The sequence below is a fragment of the Muscardinus avellanarius genome (genome assembly GCF_963383645.1).
Source record: "Muscardinus avellanarius genome assembly, chromosome: 19".
Taxonomy (NCBI): Eukaryota; Metazoa; Chordata; class Mammalia; order Rodentia; family Gliridae; genus Muscardinus; species Muscardinus avellanarius.
The window spans coordinates 17,757,828-17,781,820 of NC_137805.1; the positions used below are offsets into that span (position 1 = coordinate 17,757,828).

The following is a 23,993-nucleotide window of genomic DNA, read 5'->3' on the forward strand; positions in this document are numbered from 1 at the left end:
CTCATTTCAAACATGGTCAATTAAGCCAACACCCTTTAAAAGGGAATTATAAATGCACTGAACGATCTCTATACGTTCAACATTTTTCGAATGCCCCCAAATCTTTGGCAGGACGTGTGTAGACGCAGTGACGTAAATGTCTGATAAACACGGTGGTCCTCCTGGCCTCGGGAGCAGACAGGTCCAGTTGCGGTGTGGCTGAGAAGCCAACACACAAAAGCAACCAATTTCCCCCGGGGACTCGCCACTCACAGGGACGCACATCTCTTCCCAAGCTCACAGGAAATTGCAGAAAAAGGTTGGAACGCAAACGCTTCTCCGCTTCTCACTTCTCCCAGTTTTCTCTTCTTCACCTCTCTCCCCTCCCACCTGACCTGTAGAGTCATTTTCCTAGGACTCCTCCCCTCCCCAGACCTCAAGCTCAGCTCTGGAATCTCCTAACAGGGATACACCCCACGTTATCACTTTCCCATCTAAGGGATAGGACTTAGGGTTTGTATTTTAAACTCATTAAGAGTGTCAACATCAATTTTCAGGTACATTTCCTTTAACTTGAAAGGACGGCTTATACGCCATGAGGTATGGCTTAGTCCTTCTCACTGAGGCACACGCTATTCTCTACTTTGAAAAACACCCCTTTGTCTAAAACGTGAATTTAGCATCATTAGAAATAGAATCAGAAATGTCAGTGGAGAATGTGGAAGAGACCGATGTCCCATCTCTCCGCCCTGTCACTGGCGTGGTACGAGGGAGACACCTGACAGGCCCCTCTGTTTAATCTATGAAAGAATGCACAGTCGCAGGCCGGGCGTGGTGGCGCACGCTTGTCATCCCCGCGCTTGGGAGGCAGAGACAGGAGGATCGCGCAGGTTCGAAGCCAGCCGCGCGCGCTGGCTTAGGAGACCCTGTTTCCAAATTTAAAAAAAAAAAATGTAAAAATAGGTCTGGGAGTGTAGCCTGGAGGTAGAAGGGCTTCCAGGAACCCCAGTACCACAAAAAATAAAAATAAAAAATAAAAAGTGACCTGTGCTAGCCGGGCAAGGTGGCGCACTCCTGTAATCCCAGTACTCGGGAGGCTGAGACAGGAGCCTCCCAAGTTCCTCATCAGCCTCTGAAACTTAGGCCATTGGCGGTGTAAGGAAACCCTGAAAAAAAAAAAAACTCTGGGGGTGTAGCTCAAAGGTAGAATGCCCCTGGGTTCAATCCCCAGTACCAAAAAAAAAAAAAAAAAAAAAAAAAAATCTATGCTTCTTGCTTATGGCAAAATAAAACAGCAGCAAAAACCTTCTCCATTTACAGTTGTCACTGGGAAGTTGTTTTTTTTTTTTTTTATTTTAAGCCATTTAAAAGCTAAGTTTTCTAAGCTGGGCGTGGTGGTGCACGCTTGTAATCCCAGCATTCGGGAGGCTGAGACAGGAGGATCATGGTTCACAGACAGCCTCCGCTACTTAGTGAGGCCCTTTGCAACTCAGTGAGACCCTACTTGAAAATAAAGAATAAAAAATAGGGCTGGGGGTGTCACTCGGAGGTAGAACACCCCTGGATTCCATCCCTAGTATGCAAAATAAATTAATCGATTAATTATTTTCCCTAATTTTGTTTTAAAAAGACGATTTGTTTCAGGTGAGAAGAGTTCATACCTGGTGATGGGTGTATTCTTTTTCTTTTTCTTTTTTTTTTCTTTTTTTGGTGGTACTGGGCTTCCTGGAAGCCCTTCTACCTCCGGGCTACACTCCCAGACCTATTTTTACATTTTTATTTGGAAACAGGGTCTCCTAAGCCAGCGCGTGCGGCTGGCTTCGAACCTGTGCGATCCTCCTGTCTCTGCCTCCCAAGCGCGGGGATGACAAGCGTGCGCCACCACGCCCGGCGTGATGGGTGTTTTCAGTGAAAACCTGGGCACAAAGTTGTGTTAACTGTGAACCCTTCCTGCAGCCCCCGCGGCAATCACAGGCACAGATCGCTAACTCTCGTGTACTTGGCAGTTAGGAAGGTGATTTCTGAGGCCTGGCAGCTGTTGGTGTTAAAGCTATTGTGGGGGAAACAAAAGCCATTCTGTTCTGTTTCCCGGCCGCTTTTGTGTGCTTGATACTGGAGCTGTTTCACAAATGAGGTCTAATTCTTTACCAGGGCATTTCATTACAGTCCACGTGTCCGAGCTAGCTTGTCCTCTGACAGCAGAGGGGATGTCTGAGCGCGCAGACATCCTTCCAGAAGGAATCTCAGTTTCTGACCTGTCAAGACGCTTGCATTTAAAATCCGTTAATTAGACGGCGGCTACCACGCCGAGCTCCTGCCGTCCTGCTCCAGCCTCCAGGCTCACGCTGGCTCGCGTGGGCTTGGTCACCTTGTCTTGGAAGCCAGGCCGCACGGTAGGCCCTGGGCCCCTGCAGGAACTGTGGGAACCACATTTCTTTTCTTGCACGATTGATTCCCCATGGCCTGTCCTGGGAACTTCTCGTGATTCCTATTGCAATTTATTTGAAGAATACACAATTTTCTTTTTTTTTTTTTTTTTTTTTTTTTTGCGAGTCTGGGGATGGAACCCAGGGGCATTCTACCTCCGAGCTACACCCCCAGACCTAGTTTTTATTCTTTATTTGGAAACAGGGTCTCACTGAGATGCAAAGGGCTCCACTGAGTAACCGAGGCTGTCCGTGAACCTGGATCTTCCTGTGTTTAATCCCAAAGGCCTATTTATTTTTCTTTAAAAAAAAAAAAAAAGTATATCAGTCTAGAAAGTTTCCGTTGCAGATCAAAGAAAGATGTTAGCCTGGACCGTCGAGGAGCTGCAGTGGCCTCGACCTCTTCTCACCTGTTGTCCACCCTCGGCAGTGCCTTTCTCTTGTGACTTTAAAGTTCCTCCCGCTAGAGATGAATATATTTTCCTACCTCACCTACATTGGGCTCCACATGTGACACGCTTTGCTCTGGTGGAAGAACCATGGCTTAATTTCAGTTATTTTTTTGTACTCTGTTATTGCCACGAAAAGAATGTGTTCTCTCTCTCTCTCTCTCTCTCTCTCTCTCTCTCTCTCTCTCTCTCTCTTTCTCTCTCTCCCTCGTTAAAAAAGAGAAATGTGAACTGGGTGTGGTGGCACACATTTGTAATCCCAGCATTCGGGAGGCTGAGTCAGGAGGATCGTGGTTCTAGGACAGTTTCAGCTGCTTAGTGAGGCCCTTTGCACACTCAGTGAGACCCTGTTTCAAAATAAAGAATAAAAAATAGGGCTGGGGTGTAGCTCAGAGGTAGAATGGCCCTGGGTTCCATCTCCAGTACTGGACAAAAAAAAAAATATATATATATATAATATATTATATATAATATATAATATAATATATAAATATAATATATAAACATATAATATAATATATAAATATAAATATATATATACACACACACATGCACAGAGAAGAGAGGGGGGGAGGGGGCTGGGATGTAATATGGAAGTAGAATACTCCTGAGTTCAGAGAGAGAGAGAGAGAGGAGAGGAGAAAGAGAGGAGAGAGAGATAGAGGAGAGAGAGAGGAGAGAAAGAGAGGAGAGAGGGGGGAGAGAGAGAGACCTGGCATTGGCCTGTTGCAGCCAGACCCAGCTGAATCCAGCCTCGATCGCCGATCTCCAGCTGACCCAGAGTTTCCTGAGCAAGAATAAGTCACTGCTGCTCTAAACCAGTTCTGGAGCAGTTTGTTACACAGCGCCACAGTGGTGATGTGTGACGGATACACACTGCCCAAATAACTGACCGATGCAGAGGTTGCCCGGGCCTCAGCCAGAGTTTGAGAGGAATTCCCGTTGTTTCTCTGTGCGTGCGCGCGCTTCCTGGGCCTTCCTCTGATTTGGTCAATTTAAGTCACGTGTCATTGAGCAAGGAAGAGAGGATTTGCACGGACTTGGGTTACGCCCATCAGTGCCCGCCCCTGAAGATGGGAGTGGATCCAATCTCTTCCCAAATCCATGCGATACCAAACTAAAGGTACATGTGGAGGGTGGGTGGACGCCGTGCAGCCCCCACCCCGTCACGTGTGGGCAGAGTTCAACCCTCCCAGCTTGGCTTCACGTTCCTTCTGATAAATAACTTGGCGCAAGGTATTTTTCTGTGTTGGTGTGGCAAGGCGATTCTCTTGATCTGGCTGGGGATGCCTGGTAAGGGATACAGCCTAGGTCATGCTCCTGCCCACCAAAGCGCGGTTGGCATGAGGACCCGGTGACAGCAGGGGGACCCAACTAACACTGGACTCTACCACTGGCACAGGAGACACCCAACTCCTAGAACTGCTCAATTGCTCATTAAAAAAAAAAAAAAAAAAAAAAAAAAAAAACGACAGGGAGTTTGCCCTACTGGAAGGTGGCGGCTCCCGATCAGGAGGCAGGCACGCCGAGAGCCCATGGTGTGGGCTGGGTGAACACAGGTGTCATCCAGCTGGCTGCTGGCTTCTGTTGTTTCTGATGAGTAGCCAGCTAGAATTCTTACTATTGTCCAGACACGTCATCAACACTAAAGAAAACTGTGCGTTGAATTAGTGAATTAAAAATAGAACCGCGGTCACCCAGCGGGAAGCCTGGCATTCTTTCAGGAACACCAGCACCCACTTGTAAAGTCTTCCCTGGCACATTTCGGCGTTCCCGCGGCCGCCCCTGCAGGAAAGCAGTTCGTCCCAACACGAGTCCAGGGAATTTTTGCCAACGCGGACTTTCTGTGCTTGAATACTCTCCCCTGACCCGGAGGTCGCTGGAAGACTGAACAACCCTTATCTTTCAACAAATAAATGTTGGTCATTCAACAACTGTTACTGAACACCGCTGCCTGCCGGCTGTGCTGAGCAGCAGGGGGTGCAGAAACCAGCCGGAGGTGATGCCTGATACTTCGGTGTTCACCCAGAAGGGCCGGGGAACCCTGAGCAGGAGAGGAGACTGCGCAAGCAGGGCCTGCAGATTCTCAGGGCAGCCGGGCTAGTTGAAGTACCGGTTGTGTCGTCATCTCCGATCATTAAGTTTTCCGTTTTCTATGAAGCATCTCTGGCGATAAGACAGCATCGTCTAAGTCAGGCATTTGTCTGGCAGCCGAGGTGCCAGGCATATTAATAAGTTCCCCATTTTTTTAAGTGCTAGGGTTTGAACCCAGAAGAATTCTACCTCCAGGCCACACCCCAGCCCTCTTAGTTTTGATGCTGAAAACAGGGTCTTGCTAAGTTGCTGAGGGCTTGGTAAGCTGCTGAGGCTGGTCTTGAACTTGTGATCCTCCTCCCTCAGCCTCTCCAGTTCTTGGATTACAGGGATGCATCACTGCACCTGGCTTCTCGTGTTGATGACTTCTTCCTCCTCCTCTTCCTCCTCCTTCTCTCTCCCTCCTTTCCTCCTCCTCCTCCTTCTCTTTTCTTCTTTCTCCTCCTCCTCCTCCTCCTCCTCCTCCTCCTCCTCCTCCTCCTCCTCCTCCTCCTCCTCCTTCTCCTTCTTCTCCTCCTTCTCCTCCTTCTTCTTTTTTGCAGTACTGGGGATGGAACCCAAGGGCATTTTACCTCTGAATTACACCCCCAGGCCTATTATTTTTAATTCTTTATTTTGAAACTAGGTCTCACTGAGTTTCAGAGGGCCTCACTAAGTAGCCTCCGGTCTCAGCCTCCCGAATGCTGGAATTACAAACGTGCACCACCACGCCCGGCTGTGTTGACTTCTTAAAGATACCTCTCGTGCATTTCAAATGGCCGTTACGTGGGTGTCCTTAGGTTTGACCTGCCAGTCACGTCCTGGCTCCGTAACCCCACGCCGCTACTCATCTGGAGCTGCTGATTTCAAGTTTTTCTTTGTGTTTTTGTTGTTTTCTAGTTGAGTTATGCCTTGAGCCATACAAACAGAAAACTCACATTGGAGCCTAAAATTACTGTCAACGCCAGGATCGTGGTGGTCGGAGCATCCAATGTTGGGATTTCCTTCTTGGAGACATTGGTATTTTGGTGAGTCATCCTACTTTATTTATATATTGATTACTTGATTGATTGATTGTAGTACTGGAGATTGAACCCAGGGGCACTCTTTCACCAAGCTATACCCCCAGCTCATTACTTATTTAGCTAGTTTTGTTTTGAAGCAGGGTCTCACTAGGTTGCTGAGGCTGCGCAATTGATTGACTGTGCAATTGATTGCTGAGGACCGAACCCAGGGGCACGCTACCGTCCAAAATACACCCCAGCTCGTTCGTTAGTTTTGTTTTGAAACAGGGTCTAAGTTGGAGGCTGGTCTTGAACCCATAATCCTCCTGCTTTTGCCTACCAAGTACTGGATTACAAGTGTGCACCATCATGTCCGGCCTGATTGTTTATTTTTAAATAATAAAATTTTTCTTCCTGCACCTCAAACGAGCTCCTTGACAGGACAGACTTGAGTTTGTTTGTCACCATACAACTTAGATTAAAGAATCGGTAGAACATTCTAGATGGGGGAGGCAGCAGATTACAGCCCCCAGGCTAAATCTGGCTCACCACCTGCTCTTGTGAATAAAGCTTTATTGGAACACAGCCACACTCGTTTATTTAAGTGTTGTCTGTGGCCACAGTCATGCTCCAGTGGCAGACCTGAGTAGCAACGATAGACACAGCGACCATATGGCCTGCGATGCTGAAGTGGGTGGGCCTGACCCTTCCCAGAAAAGCTGTGCTGGTCCTTTTCTATACCCTGTGTTTTCCTTACTCGCCAGATCATGCGAACTACCTGGCATATCTGTAAAAGGTGCAGATTCCAGAACCCACGGCAGACACACGGCACACAGGCCTGGGGCCTGCATTTATCGGGCAGGTTTGGGGACTTGTGTTGCCTGTAGGCATCACAAATAGGCATGCCAATCAGGACCTCTCTTTCAACCCACGATTTGGGAGCCAGAGGTCAGGGTGAAACCTCTCAGCAGAGGCCTGCACGTCTCTTCCCACACGGCACTGCACTAGGCTTCCTCGCAGCCCATTTTCCCGCTCGGTGATTCCCAAGGATTCCCCAGTCTCTACCTCTCCACCTGCTGCTTGGATTCAGCACTGCTTTAACAGGAAGGGCCCCGGGTTACAGGCCAAGAATTTGGGATTATTCCCAGGCTCTGTCAGCACCTGGCACAGAAACCTACGTGTGCCTGCTAACCTCTCTCAAACCCAATTTCTTTGCTTACTCCTTTAAAAAATTTACTTATTTGTTTGTTTATTTATTTTTAGTACTGGAGATTGAAACCAGGGGCATTTTGCCTCTGAGCTGCACCCCAGCTTATTTTTTCCCCTTGAAACAGAATCTAAGTGCTAAGGGTCTCAATAAGTTACTGAGGCTGCCCTGAACCTGCTGCTATCCTCCTGTCTCAGCCTCCCAAGTACTGAGATTACAGGTTGGCCCCCACACCCAGCTATATTTTTTATTTTTAATTCACTCAAAGTAGTTGTACTTATCCATGGAGTATAGTGTGATTCTTCCATACACGTGAAGAATGTGTAATAATCCAATCTAGGTGCCAGGCGTGGTGGTGCACGCTTGTGATCCCAGCATTCGGGAGGCTGAGACAGGAGGATCGCGGTTCACAGACAGCCTCAGCTACTTAGTGAGTTCCTTTGCAATTCAGTGAGACCCTGTTTCAAAATAAAGAATAAAAAACAGGGCTGGGGGTGTAAGTCGGAGATAGAATACCCTTAGGTTCCATCCCCAGTACTGCAAATAATTAATAATAATAATAATAATAATAATAATAATTCAATGTGGATAATGGACATATCTAGTAGGAACACTCAAAATCCTCTCTCCTAGCTATTTTGAAAGGCGCAATTAGTTGTCGTCAACCATAGAACCTAACTGTGCCGCGCGGAGCATTAGAACTTATCTTTCCTGAGCCGGGCGTGGTGGCTCACGCTTGTAATCCCAGCATTCGGGAGGTTGAGACAGGAGGATTGCAGGTTCGCGACCAGTCTTAGCTACTTAGTGAGGTCCTCTACAACTTAGTGAGACCCTGTTTCAAAAATAAAGAATGAAAATAGGGTTGGGGTGTAGCTCAGAGGTAAAATACCCCTGGGTTCAATCCTCAGTACTGCCAAAAAACAAACGAACAAAAAAAGCGATCCCTCATATTCAGCCAGACCCCAGAGCACACTAACCGTTCCTCATTTACTCTTCAGACCTTTGGAGAACATAGAATCCTGACTTACAAGAGCATAGTTTGGAGACTGGGGAGGTAGCTCCGTGGTAGAGTGCTTGCCGAGAGTGAGCCAGGCCCTAGGTTCCATCCCCAGCATTGCACACAGACACCAAGAGGCAGTTCCCCAAATCACTCGCTCAGGAGCATGTGAGACATTTTAGCTACTATTCAAGGGGGAGATGGAAAAATTCAGCCCACCACTGGTCCTCGGGAGTCCACACTCACTGCCCAAGAGAGAGAGGTGAGGTCTACAGCCCACCACGGTTTCTCTGACGTCTACAGTCACTGTTCAAGGGTGACAGGCAAGGTCTACAGTCCACTGGTCCTTGGGAAGTCAGTAGTGACCACCCAGGGGTGACAGGCGAGGTCTACAGCCCACCATAGGACCTCCAAAATCAACAGACACTGCCCAAGGGTGGCAGACGAGGTCTGCAGCACATCATGGGTCCTCTGAAGTCAATAGTGACCACCCAGGGTGGCAGGAGGGGGTCTTTGAGGAGTCACGTGGCCACAGCTTCGGACTGGCATGAGGGGAAGCTGAGCCCACCGGGTGGTCCTCCTCAGCTGCCATCATGTGACCCAGATAAAGAAAACAACAGAGTTTTGTTTTGTTTTTTTAGAAACTAAAAAGTTTCTAGCCAATCTGTCCAGTTCTCTGGAACACATCCTTGGTTAAACAGAAATAAATTGCAAGTCACTCCAGAGTCAGCAGGAGCGTTCACAGGACCGAGCGCCCTGGCCAGTGTGCGGAAATCATTCTTGGCAAGAGCACAGGGATGGGAAGCGCGGGGACTGCGCGCTTTCTGCCGTCCTGCTGTGAGGGCGGCTCCCTGGTGGGGAGGGGCCCCTCCATCTGAGACTCCTGGGGAGCAGGCCTCCTGCCACCACTTTTGGGGGCTGAATTCTCAGGGAGGCGTGAGATTGTGGAGGCAAGAGGTGACTCGCTCTGTCAAAGCCTCGTCTCTTGGGTGATTACATCAAGACATGTACATGTCATCCTCTTTTCATGGAATGACTTAGATTTAATAAGGGCAAATATAAATTTTGGTATAAGTACCGGGTTAATTAAATTCTCCAATCAGACCTTTTTAGAGCATTCTAAAGAACTCATAATTCTCTATCGTTATTAGAGAGATTGAATACACTAAAAATAGACTGGTATCGGCTTACGGATTGCTAATTCTTAAGAGAGGAAATAGTTTTCTCATTATTTTCTCTAATTATTTTAAATTAGCCGTCACCATAGCAACCAACTGCATGTTTTATTTTACTAGTTTAGCTGCCACTTGAAGCAAGTTTTAAACATGATTCGAGCTGGAACAAAATTGAAGAAATGCACTTTTCACCAGACAATACTCACTGCCAATAAAGGAGGCAAAATTTAGAAAACCACGCTCCCCGCGCCCCTGAGCCTGCGCGACCCGGCAGGCGGGCCAGGGCTCCAGAAAAGCCACTCCAGCCGGGCGTGGTGGCGCAAGCTTGTAATCCCCGCGCTCGGGAGGCTGAGACAGGAGGATCGCACGGGTTCGAAGCCAGCCTCAGCTACTTAGTGAGGCTCTCAGCAACTTAGTGAGACCCTGTTTCCAAATAAAATATATTAAAAATAAAAGGTCTGGGAGTATAGCCCGGAGGTAGAAAGCCTCTGGGTTCCACCCCCAGTACCACCAAAAAAAAAGAAAGAAAGAAAGAAAGAAAAGAAAAGAAAAGCCACTCCAGGCCCAACATGGTCACTTCTGTTTCCAGAAGGTCTGGCAGTCCTGTTTCGGATGACACTTCTGTTCTTATATTGTTGATTCTTCTCTCCGAGGGGCACCCCATGCTGTCCCACCCCATGCTGTCCCATGCTGTACCGATCCTGCCCCATCGGTCGGCCCTTCCCCCAGTGCTCAGATGCCAGCTGAGGAACTGAAGGGGTTTGCCTTAAGTCAGCACCAGGATTCCAGGATGGAAACTCCACCCCTTGGGGGAATGCGGAGGGTGGGGTAGGGATTTTTTTTTTTCTTGCAGTACTGAGGATGGAACCCAGGGGCATTCTACCTCCAAGCAACACCCCCAGCCCTATTATTTAGTCTTTATTTATTTATTTATTTTAGGTCTGGGAATGGAACCCAGAGGCATTTGACCTCTGAGCCACACCCCCTGCCCAATTTTTATTCTTTATTTTGAAACCGGGTCTCACTGAGTTGCGGAGGGCCTCACTAAGTAGCTGAGGCTGTCTGCGAACCGCGATCCTCCGGTCTCAGCCTCCCAAATGCTGGGATTACAAATATGCACCACCAAGCCCGGCTACTCTTTATTTTGAAACAGGGTCTCACTGAGTTGCAAAGGGCCTCATTAAGTAGCTGAGGCTGTCCGTGAACCTCCTGAGACAGCCTCCCAAATGCTGGGATGACAAGCGTGCCCTGCCACGCCCGGCATTTTTTTTTTTTTTTTTTTTGGTGGTACTGGGGTTCCTGGAAGCCCTTCTACCTCCGGGCTACACTCCCAGACCTATTTTTACATTTTATATTTGGAAACAGGGTCTCCTAAGCCAGCGCGCGCGGCTGGCTTCGAACCTGCGCGATCCTCCTGTCTCCGCCTCCCAAGCGCGGGGACTACAGCGTGCGCCACCACGCCCGGCTCGGCATTTTTTTTTTTTTAAGTACAAAGGTCTCTCCAGTCGTAGGTTGCCACCAGCCTTTGTCTTCATAACCTCCATCCGCCTGTGGAGACCTCCGGCTCCTCCTCCTCGCACCTAGGGAAGTCGGGTGCAGGGCTGGCAGGTTGGGGTGCTCTTAGCTAATTGGCCGGTCCTTGACCCCCTTTTCCGTCACCTTCCCACCGGGACACAGGCCTGAGAACCAGGAGCTAAGGGGACACAGAGCAAGAAAGCACTGGGCCCTGCCCTGGGGAGAAGGAGCAAGTTAGACAGGCAAAGGAAAAGACAGTCCTAAGACATTTTACTGTGAATTATGGGTGTGCTGCAAGGTGCCCCAGACATTAAAGTGAAGGCTGGATTCTTTTTAAATTGCACTTGTGGTGATGGATGACGCCTCTCACACGTCTGGCTCTCCAGGCTCTTGGGTACACAGAGTTCTTGGCTTAGGCAGTCTGAATGTTACATGTACACTCTTCCTTCCTCCTCCTCTTCCTCCTCCTCTTCCTCCTCCTCCTCTTCCTCCTCCTTTTCTTCTTCCTGCTCTTCCTCCTTTTCCTTCTCCTCCTTTTCTTCCTCTTCCTCCTCTTCCTCCTCCTCCTCCTTCTCTTCCTCCTCTTCCTCCTTCTCCTCCTTCTCTTGCTCTTCCATCTACTCCTTCTTCCCCTCCTCTTTTTGTGTGTGTGTAGTACTTCTTCCTCCTCCTCCTTCTCCTCCTCCTCCTCCTTCTCTTCCTCCTCCTCTTCCTCCTCTTTCTTCTTCCTCCTCTTCCTCCTCTTCCTCCTCCTCCTCCTTCTCTTCCTCCTCCTCATCCTCCTCCTTCTCCTCCTCCTTCTCCTCCTCCTCCTTCTCCTCCTCCTCTTCCTCCTCTTTCTTCCTCCTCCTCTTCCTCCTCCTCCTCTTCCTTCTCTTCCTCCTCCTCCTCCTCCTTCTCTTCCTCCTCCCACTCCTCTTCCTCCTCCTCTTCCTCCTCCTCCTCCTCCTTCTCTTGCTCTTCCGTCTACTCCTTCTCCTCCTCTTTTTTTTTTTTTTTCGTGTGTGTAGTACTAAGGATGGAACCCAGGGACATTCTACCTGTGAGCTACACTCCAGCCCTTCTTATTTTTTTAACTATAATTATTATTTTTGTGTGTGGTAATGAGGATGGAACCCAGGGGCATTCTACCTCTGAGCTACACCCCTAGCCCTATTTTTTATTCTTTATTTTGAAACAGGGCCTCACTGAGTTACAAAGGACCTCACTAAGTAGCTGAGGCTGGCCTCGAACCATGATCCTCCGGTCTCCCAGCCCTTTTTTTTACTTTAAAACAGGGTCTCATTGAGTTGTTGAGGGTCTTGCTAAGTTACAGAGACTGGCTGTGAACCTTTGATCCTCCTGTCTCAGCCTCCCACGTACTAGGATTACGGCCTGTGCCACCGTGCCCGTCTCTCGTCATCTATTTACCTATATGGGATGCTGTTACTGTTACATAAACAAAGAGCTAATGGCAATACTGCCATTACCTGCCTATCTATGCGGAACCAGGTCGATGAACTTTTGTTCTCATATCCTTTCTTCTCCCTGTGTGACCGTTAGACAAGGGGCACCGGCCTCGGCTGCAGGCCGTTGAAAGGCAGAACCTCAGACCCTGCCTCAGACAGTGTCCCAAAGAGAGACTTTTTTCTCCAGAACCATGCAAAAGAGCGGCTTCTTCCTTCCCTCCTGGGCAGCACCCGCTGGTTTATTCTGCTCCAGCTGGTGTCTGTGTCTTGTAGCATTTCCTCTTGTGAAGCCATTCCTTTAGACCCATTATCTTTAAGTCCTTCCTAATTCAATTCCAGCTTAAGGACTCTCTTGGAGAGCCTAAAACGGCACTAAAAAAATGCACACATGAGTCCTGGGTGACTGGCAGGGAGCAGGCCGGGCGGCGTCCCGAGACCCTTGGCGCGCCTAGGGAAGTACTGACTTGATTCGCTGGGAGTGCTGGTGGGTGCAGCAGTCCCATACTCATGTTGTCAAATCATCCTAGCTGGGTGTGGCGACATGCACCTGTAATCCCAGTACTTAGGAGGCTGAGACAGGAGGATCACAGGTTCAAGGCCAGCCTCAGCAATTTAGCAAGACCCTGTTTCAGAATAAAAAAAATAAAATGGGTTTGGGGTATAGCTCAGAGGTAGAAGGCCTCAACCTCCAATACCAAAACAAAACAAAAAACAGCCAGCTAGCTGGGTAAGGTGGCACAGACCTTTAATCCTAGTATTTGGGATGCTGAGACAAGAGGATTGCAGGTTCAAAGCCAGCTTCAGCAACTTATGAGACCCTGTTTCAAAATAAAAAGGGCTGGGATGTAGCTCAAAGGTAGAATGACCTTAGGTTCAATCCCCAATACCAAAAACAGAACAAAACAAAACAAAAAAACAACAAGAAGTTGGGTATGATCTTACTCACCTATAATCCTAGTACTTGGGAGGTTGAGACAGGAGGATCACAGGTTAAAGGCCAGCCTCGGTAACTTAGTGAGATGTTTAGCAATTTAACAAGACCCTGTTTCAAAATATAAAGGGCTTGGAATGTAGCTTGGAGGTAGAATGTCCCTGGGTTCAATCGCCAGTACCAAAAAAATAAAATATTAATAAAACAACTAAATGATCCTACCAGAGGCTGGGAGTTCAGATTTCCCCGCTCTAGAAGCCAGTCTCACATCTGGTTGAGTATACTGAGGCGGCTAAGAATATCTTGGCGCTGGTGGCATGTTTGCCAAGGCCAGATCGTGGCCAGCGATGACGGGCTCCTGTTGCCGGCCGCACAGTTCCCCCCAATGGCCGACACAGCTGTGGGTGCTAGGAGAGCCCGCCTCGTGCAGGGGGCTTAATTAGCCTTTGTCCAGGCCATGTGAAACCTTCAGTGTGGCCCATTGCTAATTAGGTGACTAATTAAATAGCTGGTGCTTTCCTGCTCTCAGAGCTATCCCCCCTGGAACGGGCTGGTGGCTGTGGCTGCCCTGTCCTTCGGGCCTCCAGCACATGAACCAGAGGGCAGTTGTCTCCATATTGTCCTGCTCACGTCAAGGAGAAAGGCTGGTGGCGAGGGTGGGCACATGTGTGCCCACCTCCATGGAGCCTGGGAAGCAGGGCCGCCGGGGCAGAGCTCAGGTGTGGTGTCCTCGGCTTCAAGCAGGGTTGTTGGGCTGAAGCAGAGGGCAGTACCGACTGGGAGGGCCCTGGAGGGCATCACAAGCACAGATGTTCAGCCCTCTCTCCCCAGAACGACTTGACATTCTGCCACCAGAAAAATAATGGCGGGGACCAGGCATGGTGGCGCGCGCCTGTAATCCCAGTACTTGGGAGGCTGGGGCAGGAGGATCGCAGGACTGAGGACAGCCTCAGCAGCATAGCAAAACTCACAGCAACCTGGCCAGACCCTGTTTCAAAACAAAACAAACAAACAAACAAATAAATAAATAAATAAATAGCGCTGGGAGTGTAGCTTGGAGGTAGAATGCCCCTGGGTTCAATCCCCAGTATCACAAGGGGAAAAAAAAGAAAATTGAAATATATAACTCAGAAGACACCCTGTTGTTGCTAATCACAACTGGATTTCCTAATCTAATTTTAACACTTAACTGTAATTAAAGCTAAATAAAAGTGTCTTCATTCATTGAATTTATCTCTCTTACTCCTTCTAGGGTAACTTTGTTGATAACACCAACTTTAGACACTATTATGTTTATTAGAACATAAATAAATATTAGGGACTATTGTGTTTATTTAGAACATAAACAAAGGTATTAATTAATTAGTTAATATACAAGCAATCCTTTGGGGGCAGTACAAAGTCCTTTGGGAGGCGGGGCCAGCCTACTGCTGTTCTTCTGTGGCTCTGGGTGAGTCCTCAGAGGTACAGATGTCAGGCAGGAAATAGATCGTAGGGGGTCATCATGCAAGCCAGGGGCCGGAGCTGAATAGCACACTCGCCTACTTTGTCTTGGGCGACTGGGGTAATTTTCAAGAGATACACGGTGCTGCGTGTGTGTCTTGGCTTGCATTCCTTCAAGGGAAGCTGAAAGCAAAGAATCTGGGTGGGAGCGGTCCCCTGGGAGTAGTCCTGGGGGGGCCATCGGAGAGCGCAGGGCTGGGGGGCAGCAAACCCCCAAACAGGAAACAGACACCACTGTGCCCGGGTCACCACGGTGGGACTCGGGCTCCAGCCAGAGCCCCAGAGGACATGGCTGGCCCGGCCCCTCCCAGGGCCCGGGAAGTGGGGAAAGTTTACCCACCAGCTCCTGCCCTGGTGGTTGCCTGGTTACCCTGGGCTACTTCTTCTAGCATGTTCCTCCAGGTGCCAAGGTCAGAGGAAAGGCAGAGAAGCCTTGGTGGCAGGGGACCCCGTGGCCGGCAGGTGGCCACACCCGCTACAGCACCCCTACCGTCCCGGTTTCCTCTATTCTCTTCTTTCTCAGCAATATTCTTACAGGTGCCCTGTGGCCAAGAAATCCAGGGTTAGATGTGAAAGCTGTGTCCAGAAATTTCTGTCTTCATCCATGCTTCTCAGAGATTTATGGCATCATGCGCTTCCTTCGAAGAAATGTACTAAATACACCCTTCTTCCAGGAGCGCCCCGGACTAGATTCACTTTAGACCCGTGGTTCCCACAGTCTCCAGTGGGGCGTGGTGGCATACGCCTGTAATCCTAGGGCTTGGGATAGCACGAGGAGGATAGCAGGTTCAAAATCAGCATATGGGAACCCTGTTTATAGCCAGGCGTGGTGGCGCACGCTCGTAACCCCAGCCTTCGGGAGGCTGAGACAGGAGGATCATGGCCTGCCTCAGCTACTTAAGTGAGGCCCTTTGCAACTCAGTGAGACCCTGTTCAAAATAAAGAATAAAAAATAGGGCTGGGGGTGTAGCTCAGAGGTAGAATGCCCCATCCCCAATACAGCAAATATAAATAAATAAATAAAGCTACGTACGGATGTAGCTCAGAGCAGCCCTGGGTTCAGTCCCTAGCAACACACACACACACACACACACACATGCACACACACACACACACAGTCATCTCTGGGCCACTAGCATTAGCATCATTTGGAAACTTGCTAGAAGTTTCCTCTGCACCAGAGACTGGGAATGGCCCCAGAGTCCCCGGTTTAATAGCGCTTCCTGGCACGCCCTCTGTCTTCAATGCATGAGGCCAGCGCCATGGCGGCCCTTTCCATGTGCAGCCTCACTCCCCAGAAGACAAAGGAAGGACACGGCGGCCCTCAGCCGCACAGTGTCACTCCCCCTCCTCGGCTCTGATCCACCAGCCACCCTGTCTTCCCCACAGAGTAGAGTGAAGGCTCGAACGCCCACTCGGTGCGTCCTTTTTGAAGGGCACTGAGGTGATAGGAGGTGTCACACTCTTACGCTCCCCCTTGCACTGTTTATTGTTGGGAAAATGTGGAGGGGCGCACAGAAAGCCCCACCTGAAGACAACAGCACCTGAAGCCTGGGTAGAGGTGACAGGTGATGTGTCGGTCAGATTTCTGTTGCTATGTCAAAATGCCTGAGCAAATCGTCTTAAAAAGAACTGAGGTTTGTTCTGGCTCATGGTTTTAGAGGTGTCCGTGCACGGTTTCTTGGCCCTGTTGCGTTGGGTCTGTGACAGGCTGAGCATCCTGAGGGGGAGCCAGAGCGAAGCAGAGCCCTGCTCACCTCGGGAGCCAGGAAGCAAAGGGCAGACCCAACCGCCTGCCTGCCTGCCTGCCTCCCTGCGTCCAAAACTCCCACTGTCCCCAAGCGCCACAGGCTGGAGATACAGGCTTTAGCATACAGGCCCAAATTTAGCAAGACCCTCAGAAGCTCAGCAATGATCCTGCTTAAAAGAAAAAAGGTTGGGCGTATAGGAGGTAGAATGCCCCTGAGTTCAATCCCCAGCACAGAGAGGGAGGGAGGGAGGAGCAAGGAGGAAGGAAAGGAGGAATAGGAGCTGTCCAAACCATAGCAGGGGGCCACCCTCTCTGCAGGGCGGGAGCTCTGGACCCCTGTGAGGCCCGGGCCAGGCCAGGCATCTTCTGAAAACATGGCTCTGGAAATCGTTTTGATCTCTCAGGACAGTCCTCTGAAGACAATTCCTTTCACCAACATCGAAGGCCTTCGGGCTCGGGCTTGAAAAACACGGCTTCGAGTTTCCCCTTTTATTTTAAGAATGTGTAACAGCCCCAAATACCGTGACTCACCTTCCTGGACATCAGAGCTAATGTGGAGTAGCCTTCGTGTAAGCAGGAGAAGCGAAAGCCCCCCATAGTTGCCGCTCAGGTGGGGCTAGGAGGGGCTGCAGAAATCCAGGGCCCTGCTCCCGGGCTGTGATTCCACAGATCTGGGGCAAGTTCCCGGGATATGCACTTAGGACCCATTCCCCGGGTGATTCTGTCCTGCAGCTGTGTCGAGGAACCACGTATGTAGACATTTTCTCAAAACCTGCCGTCTTATCTAGAAGGAAACGATTTCCTCCTGTAACCGTTCATTGTAGCTAAGCTGGTTTTATGAGCTTGTTTTCCAAACCACATTTTCGAATTCTCGACAAGTCATACAACTTCCGTCCCACCATCACTTTCGGGCTTCCCTGGCCTGATTATTAGGTTCGCGTTAGCGTTATGCAGCTGAAGTCATTTCTCAGGTTCCTGGGACTTGCGTGCTAAACTGGACGTAGCAGAAAGCACTTCACAACACCCCGCGCTCAAACTATCGCCGATAAAAATAGAGGCAAGTAGACCCAGAGGATGAGGAAGCCCTCCTATGTGGTGCTAACAAACCTCCGAACAGGACAGCCAGCATTCGCCCCACATAAGGCCCTTCTCGCCCTCCCCACCAGAAGTACCGTCGCTGGCTCCTGAGTTCCCACGGTGCTTTCTTCCTCAGTCTTATGAAACAGGTTGGTTGGTGTCTTGTATTTTGCTATGTCTTATGTACAAAGACTTCTTGACTTTTTTTTTTTTTATACTGGAGACCTAATCTCTAATTTATGCTCCCAGAACTATTTAATTTTTTTTTTAAATCTTGAAAAAGGATCTCACGAAGTTGCCGAGGCTGGCCTTGAACCTGCAATCTTCCTGTCTCAGCCTCCCAAGTGCTAGGAATACAGGCATGAGCTGCCACCACCACGCCTGGCTCCTGACTCGTCTTTTTTTTTTTTTTTCTTTTGGTGGTACTGGGGTTCCTGGAAGCCCTTCTACCTCCGGGCTACACTCCCAGACCTATTTTTACATTTTTATTTGGAAACAGGGTCTCCTAAGCCAGCGTGCGCGGCTGGCTTCAAACATCCTCCTGTCTCTGCCTCCCAAGCGCGGGGATGACAAGCGTGCGCCACCACGCCCGGCTCTGACTCATTTTTGATAGCTGTCACTTTGGTCATTATATCTTGCATATGCTTAATATATGTGAATGCGTCTACTTCATATATATGTAAAACAATCACTCATCATATCCCCTAAATTGTAAAGAAAAGCTCATTTTATTCAATTAAATTAAACTTGTTTTAGTGTGTTTGGCCAGAACTCCCACATTTCCTTCTTATTCTTTTAATTGCCATTTCAAACATGGCGCTCATTTATTCTATATATATTTTTAGGAAGGATTTATGAGTTACTCTTGGGCAGAGATCATGAGCTTTCCATCCGAGATCCCCAATCTCCAAATATTCACTGTAGACACGGACCCGGCCACTGTCCCCTCCCCTGCTGGGTCCCTGGGGACCCCACAGAGCACCCAGGTCACTCCAGAAGGGTGCTGATGCCTACATTTGGGGACCAGTGTTGATTCCAGGTCCCTTACCTGGAGCCGGACCCAGAGTGGGACCCAGAGTGGGCTTCACAGTCCTGCTCCTTCTCTCCTGTCTTCAGGTCTCATCCCGATTTCTACAGGGACCCTGGAGGATAGGGAGTCTGACTCCCCTGCCAGGGAAGCCGGCAAGATGAGACCCAAGAGGAGACCCAAGAGGAGCGAGAAGCAGGGTCAGAGGAAGCTCTCGTTGACCTCCGCCTCCCCCAGGAGCCCTCCTCCTCTTTGGGGAGCTCTTGGGCCCCCCCTTCAGGCTGGAATATGTCCTTTCTGATGGCTTCTTGGCCATTGTGTGATTTTTACTACAGAACAAAAATAAAAGAAGTAACTCAGGACCAGTCAAAAAGGCGCTCAACAGAAAAAAATATCTCTGAAGAGAGTTAATTTTTTTTTCAGGGAAAAACTGGTGGATTCTCTTAATCTGCTCTATCCTGATGAGAAGTGTTTCAATCTGATTTGTTTTGCTCTGGTTTTCTTCCAGTAGTGGAAGCTCACATAAACGCCACCTTTTAACCCCCACCGACGACACTGCAATGTGAATTGTGTGGCATGATCTGCGTCTTTAAGAATGAATTAAATCCGAGTTAATCTTTGACAGTACAATATCCAGCAGGTCAGATATCTGCCCTGAGCTAGGATTTATTGTCATTCGGCAAACATTTTTGTTGCTGTTTGGAACAATTCAGAAAGCAGAGGTTTTAGCAAATTAAATTAAGACATTTAGATTGATGTGAGGCAATTATTTTTTCTCCACATTATCTATTTGTTCAAAAGGAAGCATTAATGAAAGCAATTAGTTAAACCAGTTGCTTTAGCTGCCTTTGCCATGCCAGCGTGTGTGTGTATGTGTGTGTGTGTGTGCGCGCGTGCGCGTGTGTATTTTTTTCAACAAAAACACAGAAACAAAAAGTAATGAGCAATTACCTAGCAGAATGACAGGTTTTACTGCCCAGAAGGCAAAAAACGTGTAAAGTTTGATGTTCCTTCTTTTTAATGTTCACAATAAATTGGCACCGTGGCGCTTTATTTGAAGGATAAGGATGCTTAGCCTTCATTTTGTAGCTCTCCTCCCGAACCATGGAATGAAACGCAATACCTTTTACTTATTTCCCTGGATACTCTAATCCCTTTCTGCTTTACAAGCATCTCTGAGCGCTTCCTCCCTTGTATCCACAGCAACGTGAACTCCCCGCTGGAATGAATCGCTGCAGGAATGCAGGTGCCCTTGTTTAACGTTTCCTTGGCTTGAGCACTTAACTTGAACCTCTCCCCCCACACAATATGGTGACCTTTGATTCTGGAGCGGAGGGCGCGCATGCTGTCAGATGCTGTTTATATATATTAGGCCGGGACCATTAGGTCTGAGAGTCGTGCGTTACTGCTGACTCTCCTCTAGTGCCTCTCCCGTCTCCCCTGCTCAAAGCCCAGCTGTACCCTGGCACCCATTGTTCTGTCTGCCAGAATTTTTTTTTTTTAATATTTGTAAGCAATGAAATGTAAAATCTTCAAACATTTCTTCTCTGTAATTCATCCTGAGAAGAGCTAGAATCTGCCGGGTGTGGTGTTGTGCGCTTGTGATCCCAGCATTCGGGAGGCTGAGACAGGAGGATCGCAGTTCGAGGACAGTCTCAGCCACTTAGTGAGGCCCTCTGCAACTCAGTGAGACCCTGTTTCAAAATAAAGAACAAAAAATATGGCTGGGGGTGTAGCTCGGAGGTAGAATGCCCCTGGGTTCCATCCCCAGTACCAAAAAAAAAAAAAAAAAGAGTTAGAACTTATTAGAATTATACACTATTAAAATCTATTAGAATTATACACTATGAACTTTGTGATTTTGAACTGATGTACTTTGATAGTGACAAATTAGGAAATTAAATATTTGGATATTGCTAAATCAAATTACGGAGAGAACTAGCAGAGAAAAATTATAAGGTTAGAAAGCTGTATGCATTTTCACACACAGGTAATCCTAGCTGCTCCAGAGGCTGAGGCAAGAGGATTGCAAGTTCAAGACCAGCCTCAGCAACTTAGCAAGACCCCATGTCGAAATAAAATGCAAAAGGGGCTGGAGACATAGCTCGGTGGGAAAGCACCCCTGGGTTCCATCCCCAGTAAAACACACACACACACACACACACACACACACACACACACACGCACACACACACACACACACACACGTGTTGGAGAGAAAAATTGGTGGTGGTGTTTTCCTATAAAGAATAATCTTTCATATGAAAGGCAGGGACCTTCAAGGCTGGATAAGAAGGTTGGAGTTACAAGTAAAGGTGAGGTTAGATTAGGCCTTGAATCTAAGTATCTTATATACCATGCTAGTGAATTTGGACTTAATATTTTGGTCATAAAAACTGTTAACAGGCTGGGCGTGGTGGCGCACGCTTGTAATCCCAGCATTTGGGAGGCTGACACCAGAGGATCATGGTTTGTGAACAGCCTCAGCTACTTAGCGAGGCCCTTCACAACTCAGCAAGACCCTGGTTTAAAACAAAGATTATAAGCCGGGCGTGGTGGCGCACGCTTGTCATCCCCGCGCTGGGGAGACAGAGACAGGAGGATCGTGCAGGTTCGGAGCCAGCCGCGCACACTGGCTTAGGAGACCCTGTTTCCAAATAAAAATGTAAAAATAGGTCTGGGAGTGTAGCCCGGAGGTAGAAGGGCTTCCAGTACCACCAAAAAAAAAAAAAAAAAAAAGACTAAAATATAGGGCTGGGGGTATAGCTCAGAGGTCAAATGCTCCTGGCTTCTATCCCCAGTATCCCGCCCCCAAAAGAAAACATTTAACATACATCAGTAATTACTATACAGCAGGCAATATTCTAAACATTTTGCAAATATTATTTAATCTTCATGGCACCCCTGTGAGGTATTAGGTTCCATTTCCACTTTATAGGCGAAGAAACTGAATCACAGCAAGGTAAATAACTTTCTCAAGGTCAAAAAGCTAGAAAGTAAACCAGGTATGGCGGCTCACTCCTATAATCCCAGTGCATGGGAGGCTGAAACGGGAGGATCGCAAGTTCATAGACAGCCTCAGCAACTTAGGCTCTCAGTAACTTAGTGAGACCGTTTCCAAAAAATAAAACAATATGTAGCACAGAGATAGAATGCCCCTGGGTTCAATCCCCAGCACAAAGAAAAAAGAAGGAAAGAAAGAAAGTACTAGCTTGTAGACCAACTGAGGCCGTTCAGCTCCTGAACTCAAATGAACTCAGGGTTTCACAACCACTGGTTTGCTACCAAATGGAAAGTAATTTTTTCTTCTTCTTTTTTTTTTTTTTTTTTTTTTGGTGCTGGGGATTGAACCCAGGGGCATTCTACCTCTGAGCTACACCCCAAGCCCATTTTTTAATTCTTTATTTTGAAATAGGATCTCACTGAATTGTGGGTGGCCTCACTACCTGAGGCTGGCCACGAACTCGGATCTGTAACGTTGAAATTGAGCTGGGGAGTTGCAAAGGAGGCAAACACCAACCAGGTTATTAAAAGCGGCTTTAGTCAGCCTAGTAAACCGGCACCTTCGGAGAATCTGCCGGCCGTGGGGGAAAGGACCCATGAGCCCGTGGTCAGCAGAGTTGGCCATTAGTCCTGGCAGAGTCATGCGGCAGAGCAGAAGTACCGATGTTTTAAGCAGAGCGGAGGCTTGGGGTGGGGCTAGCAGTGTGGGAATGCTGATTCTCGCGCGACATCCGGAATCTCACTATGCCTGGAGTCTGTCTTGCGATGTTTGGAGTCTCGAGGCACCTGGAGTCTCACGATATATCTGCTCTGGCTTCCAGGGTTCCACCTCCTGTCCCTGTTGTGGGGTCCTGTGGGGGAAGGAGGGGACCCAACCTATCAGGATCCTCCTGTCTCAGCCTCCCAAGTACTGGGATTACAAGCGTGCACTACCACGCCCGGCTGGAAAGTGATTTTTTAAATGTGCTTATTAATGTGTTGCAATTGGACATCGCGGTGAGGTCCATGGGATGTGAACACACATGCACACCGCACATGGTCTACCTCCCTTCACATCCCGACAGCCCTTACCTCCCCAGAAACGCTAGCAAAACCCACAGCCACGCCTTTTTCTGTATGACTTTATTTGAACTGGAATTTCAAGCCAGAAGCCACTGAGATTTTGATTTGCTTTGAAAAGAGGTTTCCAGTGGCTGTGTGGTGGCCGAGGGGAAGATGAGAGAGTTGGACCAGGGAGGACAGGGAGGACCGAGACTTTTTTCCCAAGCAAGATGGCAAGCATCTTATGGTATGAGACTAGAGTATACCGATACAATAAATAAATAAATTAATCAGTATCATTTAATTTAATTTTTAAAAGCCGATAAGCATCGGCAGCATGCAGGCCCTGGGAATGGTGGGCGGGGCATTCAAGAGATACGGTCAATGTCAAGGTGATGGACCGGAGGAAGTGGGCAGCAGGGTGGGTCTGAGATGGTTCCCAAACCCTGGCTTGAGAGGTGGTCAGCTGCCCGGGCTGGTGGGGGCCACAGAGAGCTTTGTTTGTACATATACTGGAACACCCAAGTGTTGGGCACAGATTGAATTTGGGAATTCTTGGGATACAGATTGAATTTGAGATGGCATTTAAAAATTAGATTTAGATATCAGAATAAAAGTACAGTATAGTATAGAAGGCACGTACCAGGAAGCCAGGGTGTCAGATGATATCACCCAGGGAAACGGGCATGAAGCCTGGAAGCTTAGTTAGGGATAGATGGACAGGGGAGGAGGACCCGGCTTAAAAAATGAAGTCACCAGAGAGAACCCTCAGACACTGTTGTCTCGGCAGCATGCCCCATGGACAGTTTGAGCACGGAACCGTGACCCCTCACCCTCTCTGCCAGCCCTTGCCCCTCTGGGCTGAGGATCAGCCATGGCACACCACCATCACGAGTCCGTGGGCGACGCCCCATCCCTCTTGGCTCCCGCTGCCCTGCGTGGACTCTGTTTTCTTTCCATCAGCCCTTGTGGGTCACCACCTAGTGTTTTCCCAGATTCCAACCAGGGCGGCTTTCTCTCACCCCGACCACACCCGTCCTTCTTGACTCCAGGTGAGTGGAGACTCTTAGTTGCATCCCATACGTGGTTGGCACTCTGTCCCTGGTAGCAGAACTCGGGGCTCTGTGGTTCTTTGAAAAGAAAAATACACAAACACGGCATTTCTTTGAAAAGTGACACATCCAGGCTCGTTGCTGACTGCATATGGTCATGTCAGAGTTCCATAATATAAGCAGAAATGTCACTTGGACTTTGAGGAAGACAGCCCTAACAGCCACCTTGGGCTTGAAGGGGTGAGTGTGGGAATGGGAACCATACCTGGAGAAGAAGAGAAACATCAGGCCCAGTCTGGTCGACTTCACGGCACTGGACTGCTTGATTAAGTATCA

General features: G+C 48.7%; 1 protein-coding gene across 1 annotated transcript in view; it reads left to right on the forward strand.

Moving 5' to 3' along the window:
* Positions 1 to 23,993, forward strand: part of CFAP61 (cilia and flagella associated protein 61) — a gene marked incomplete at both ends in the record, with an annotated part of 217,726 nt that overhangs the window by 112,338 nt on the left and 81,395 nt on the right. The window contains one exon of the mRNA XM_080716442.1: positions 5,828 to 5,955. Within this exon, the coding sequence (XP_080572568.1) occupies positions 5,828 to 5,955 (128 nt within the window). The remainder of the gene's footprint in view (positions 1 to 5,827; positions 5,956 to 23,993) is intronic.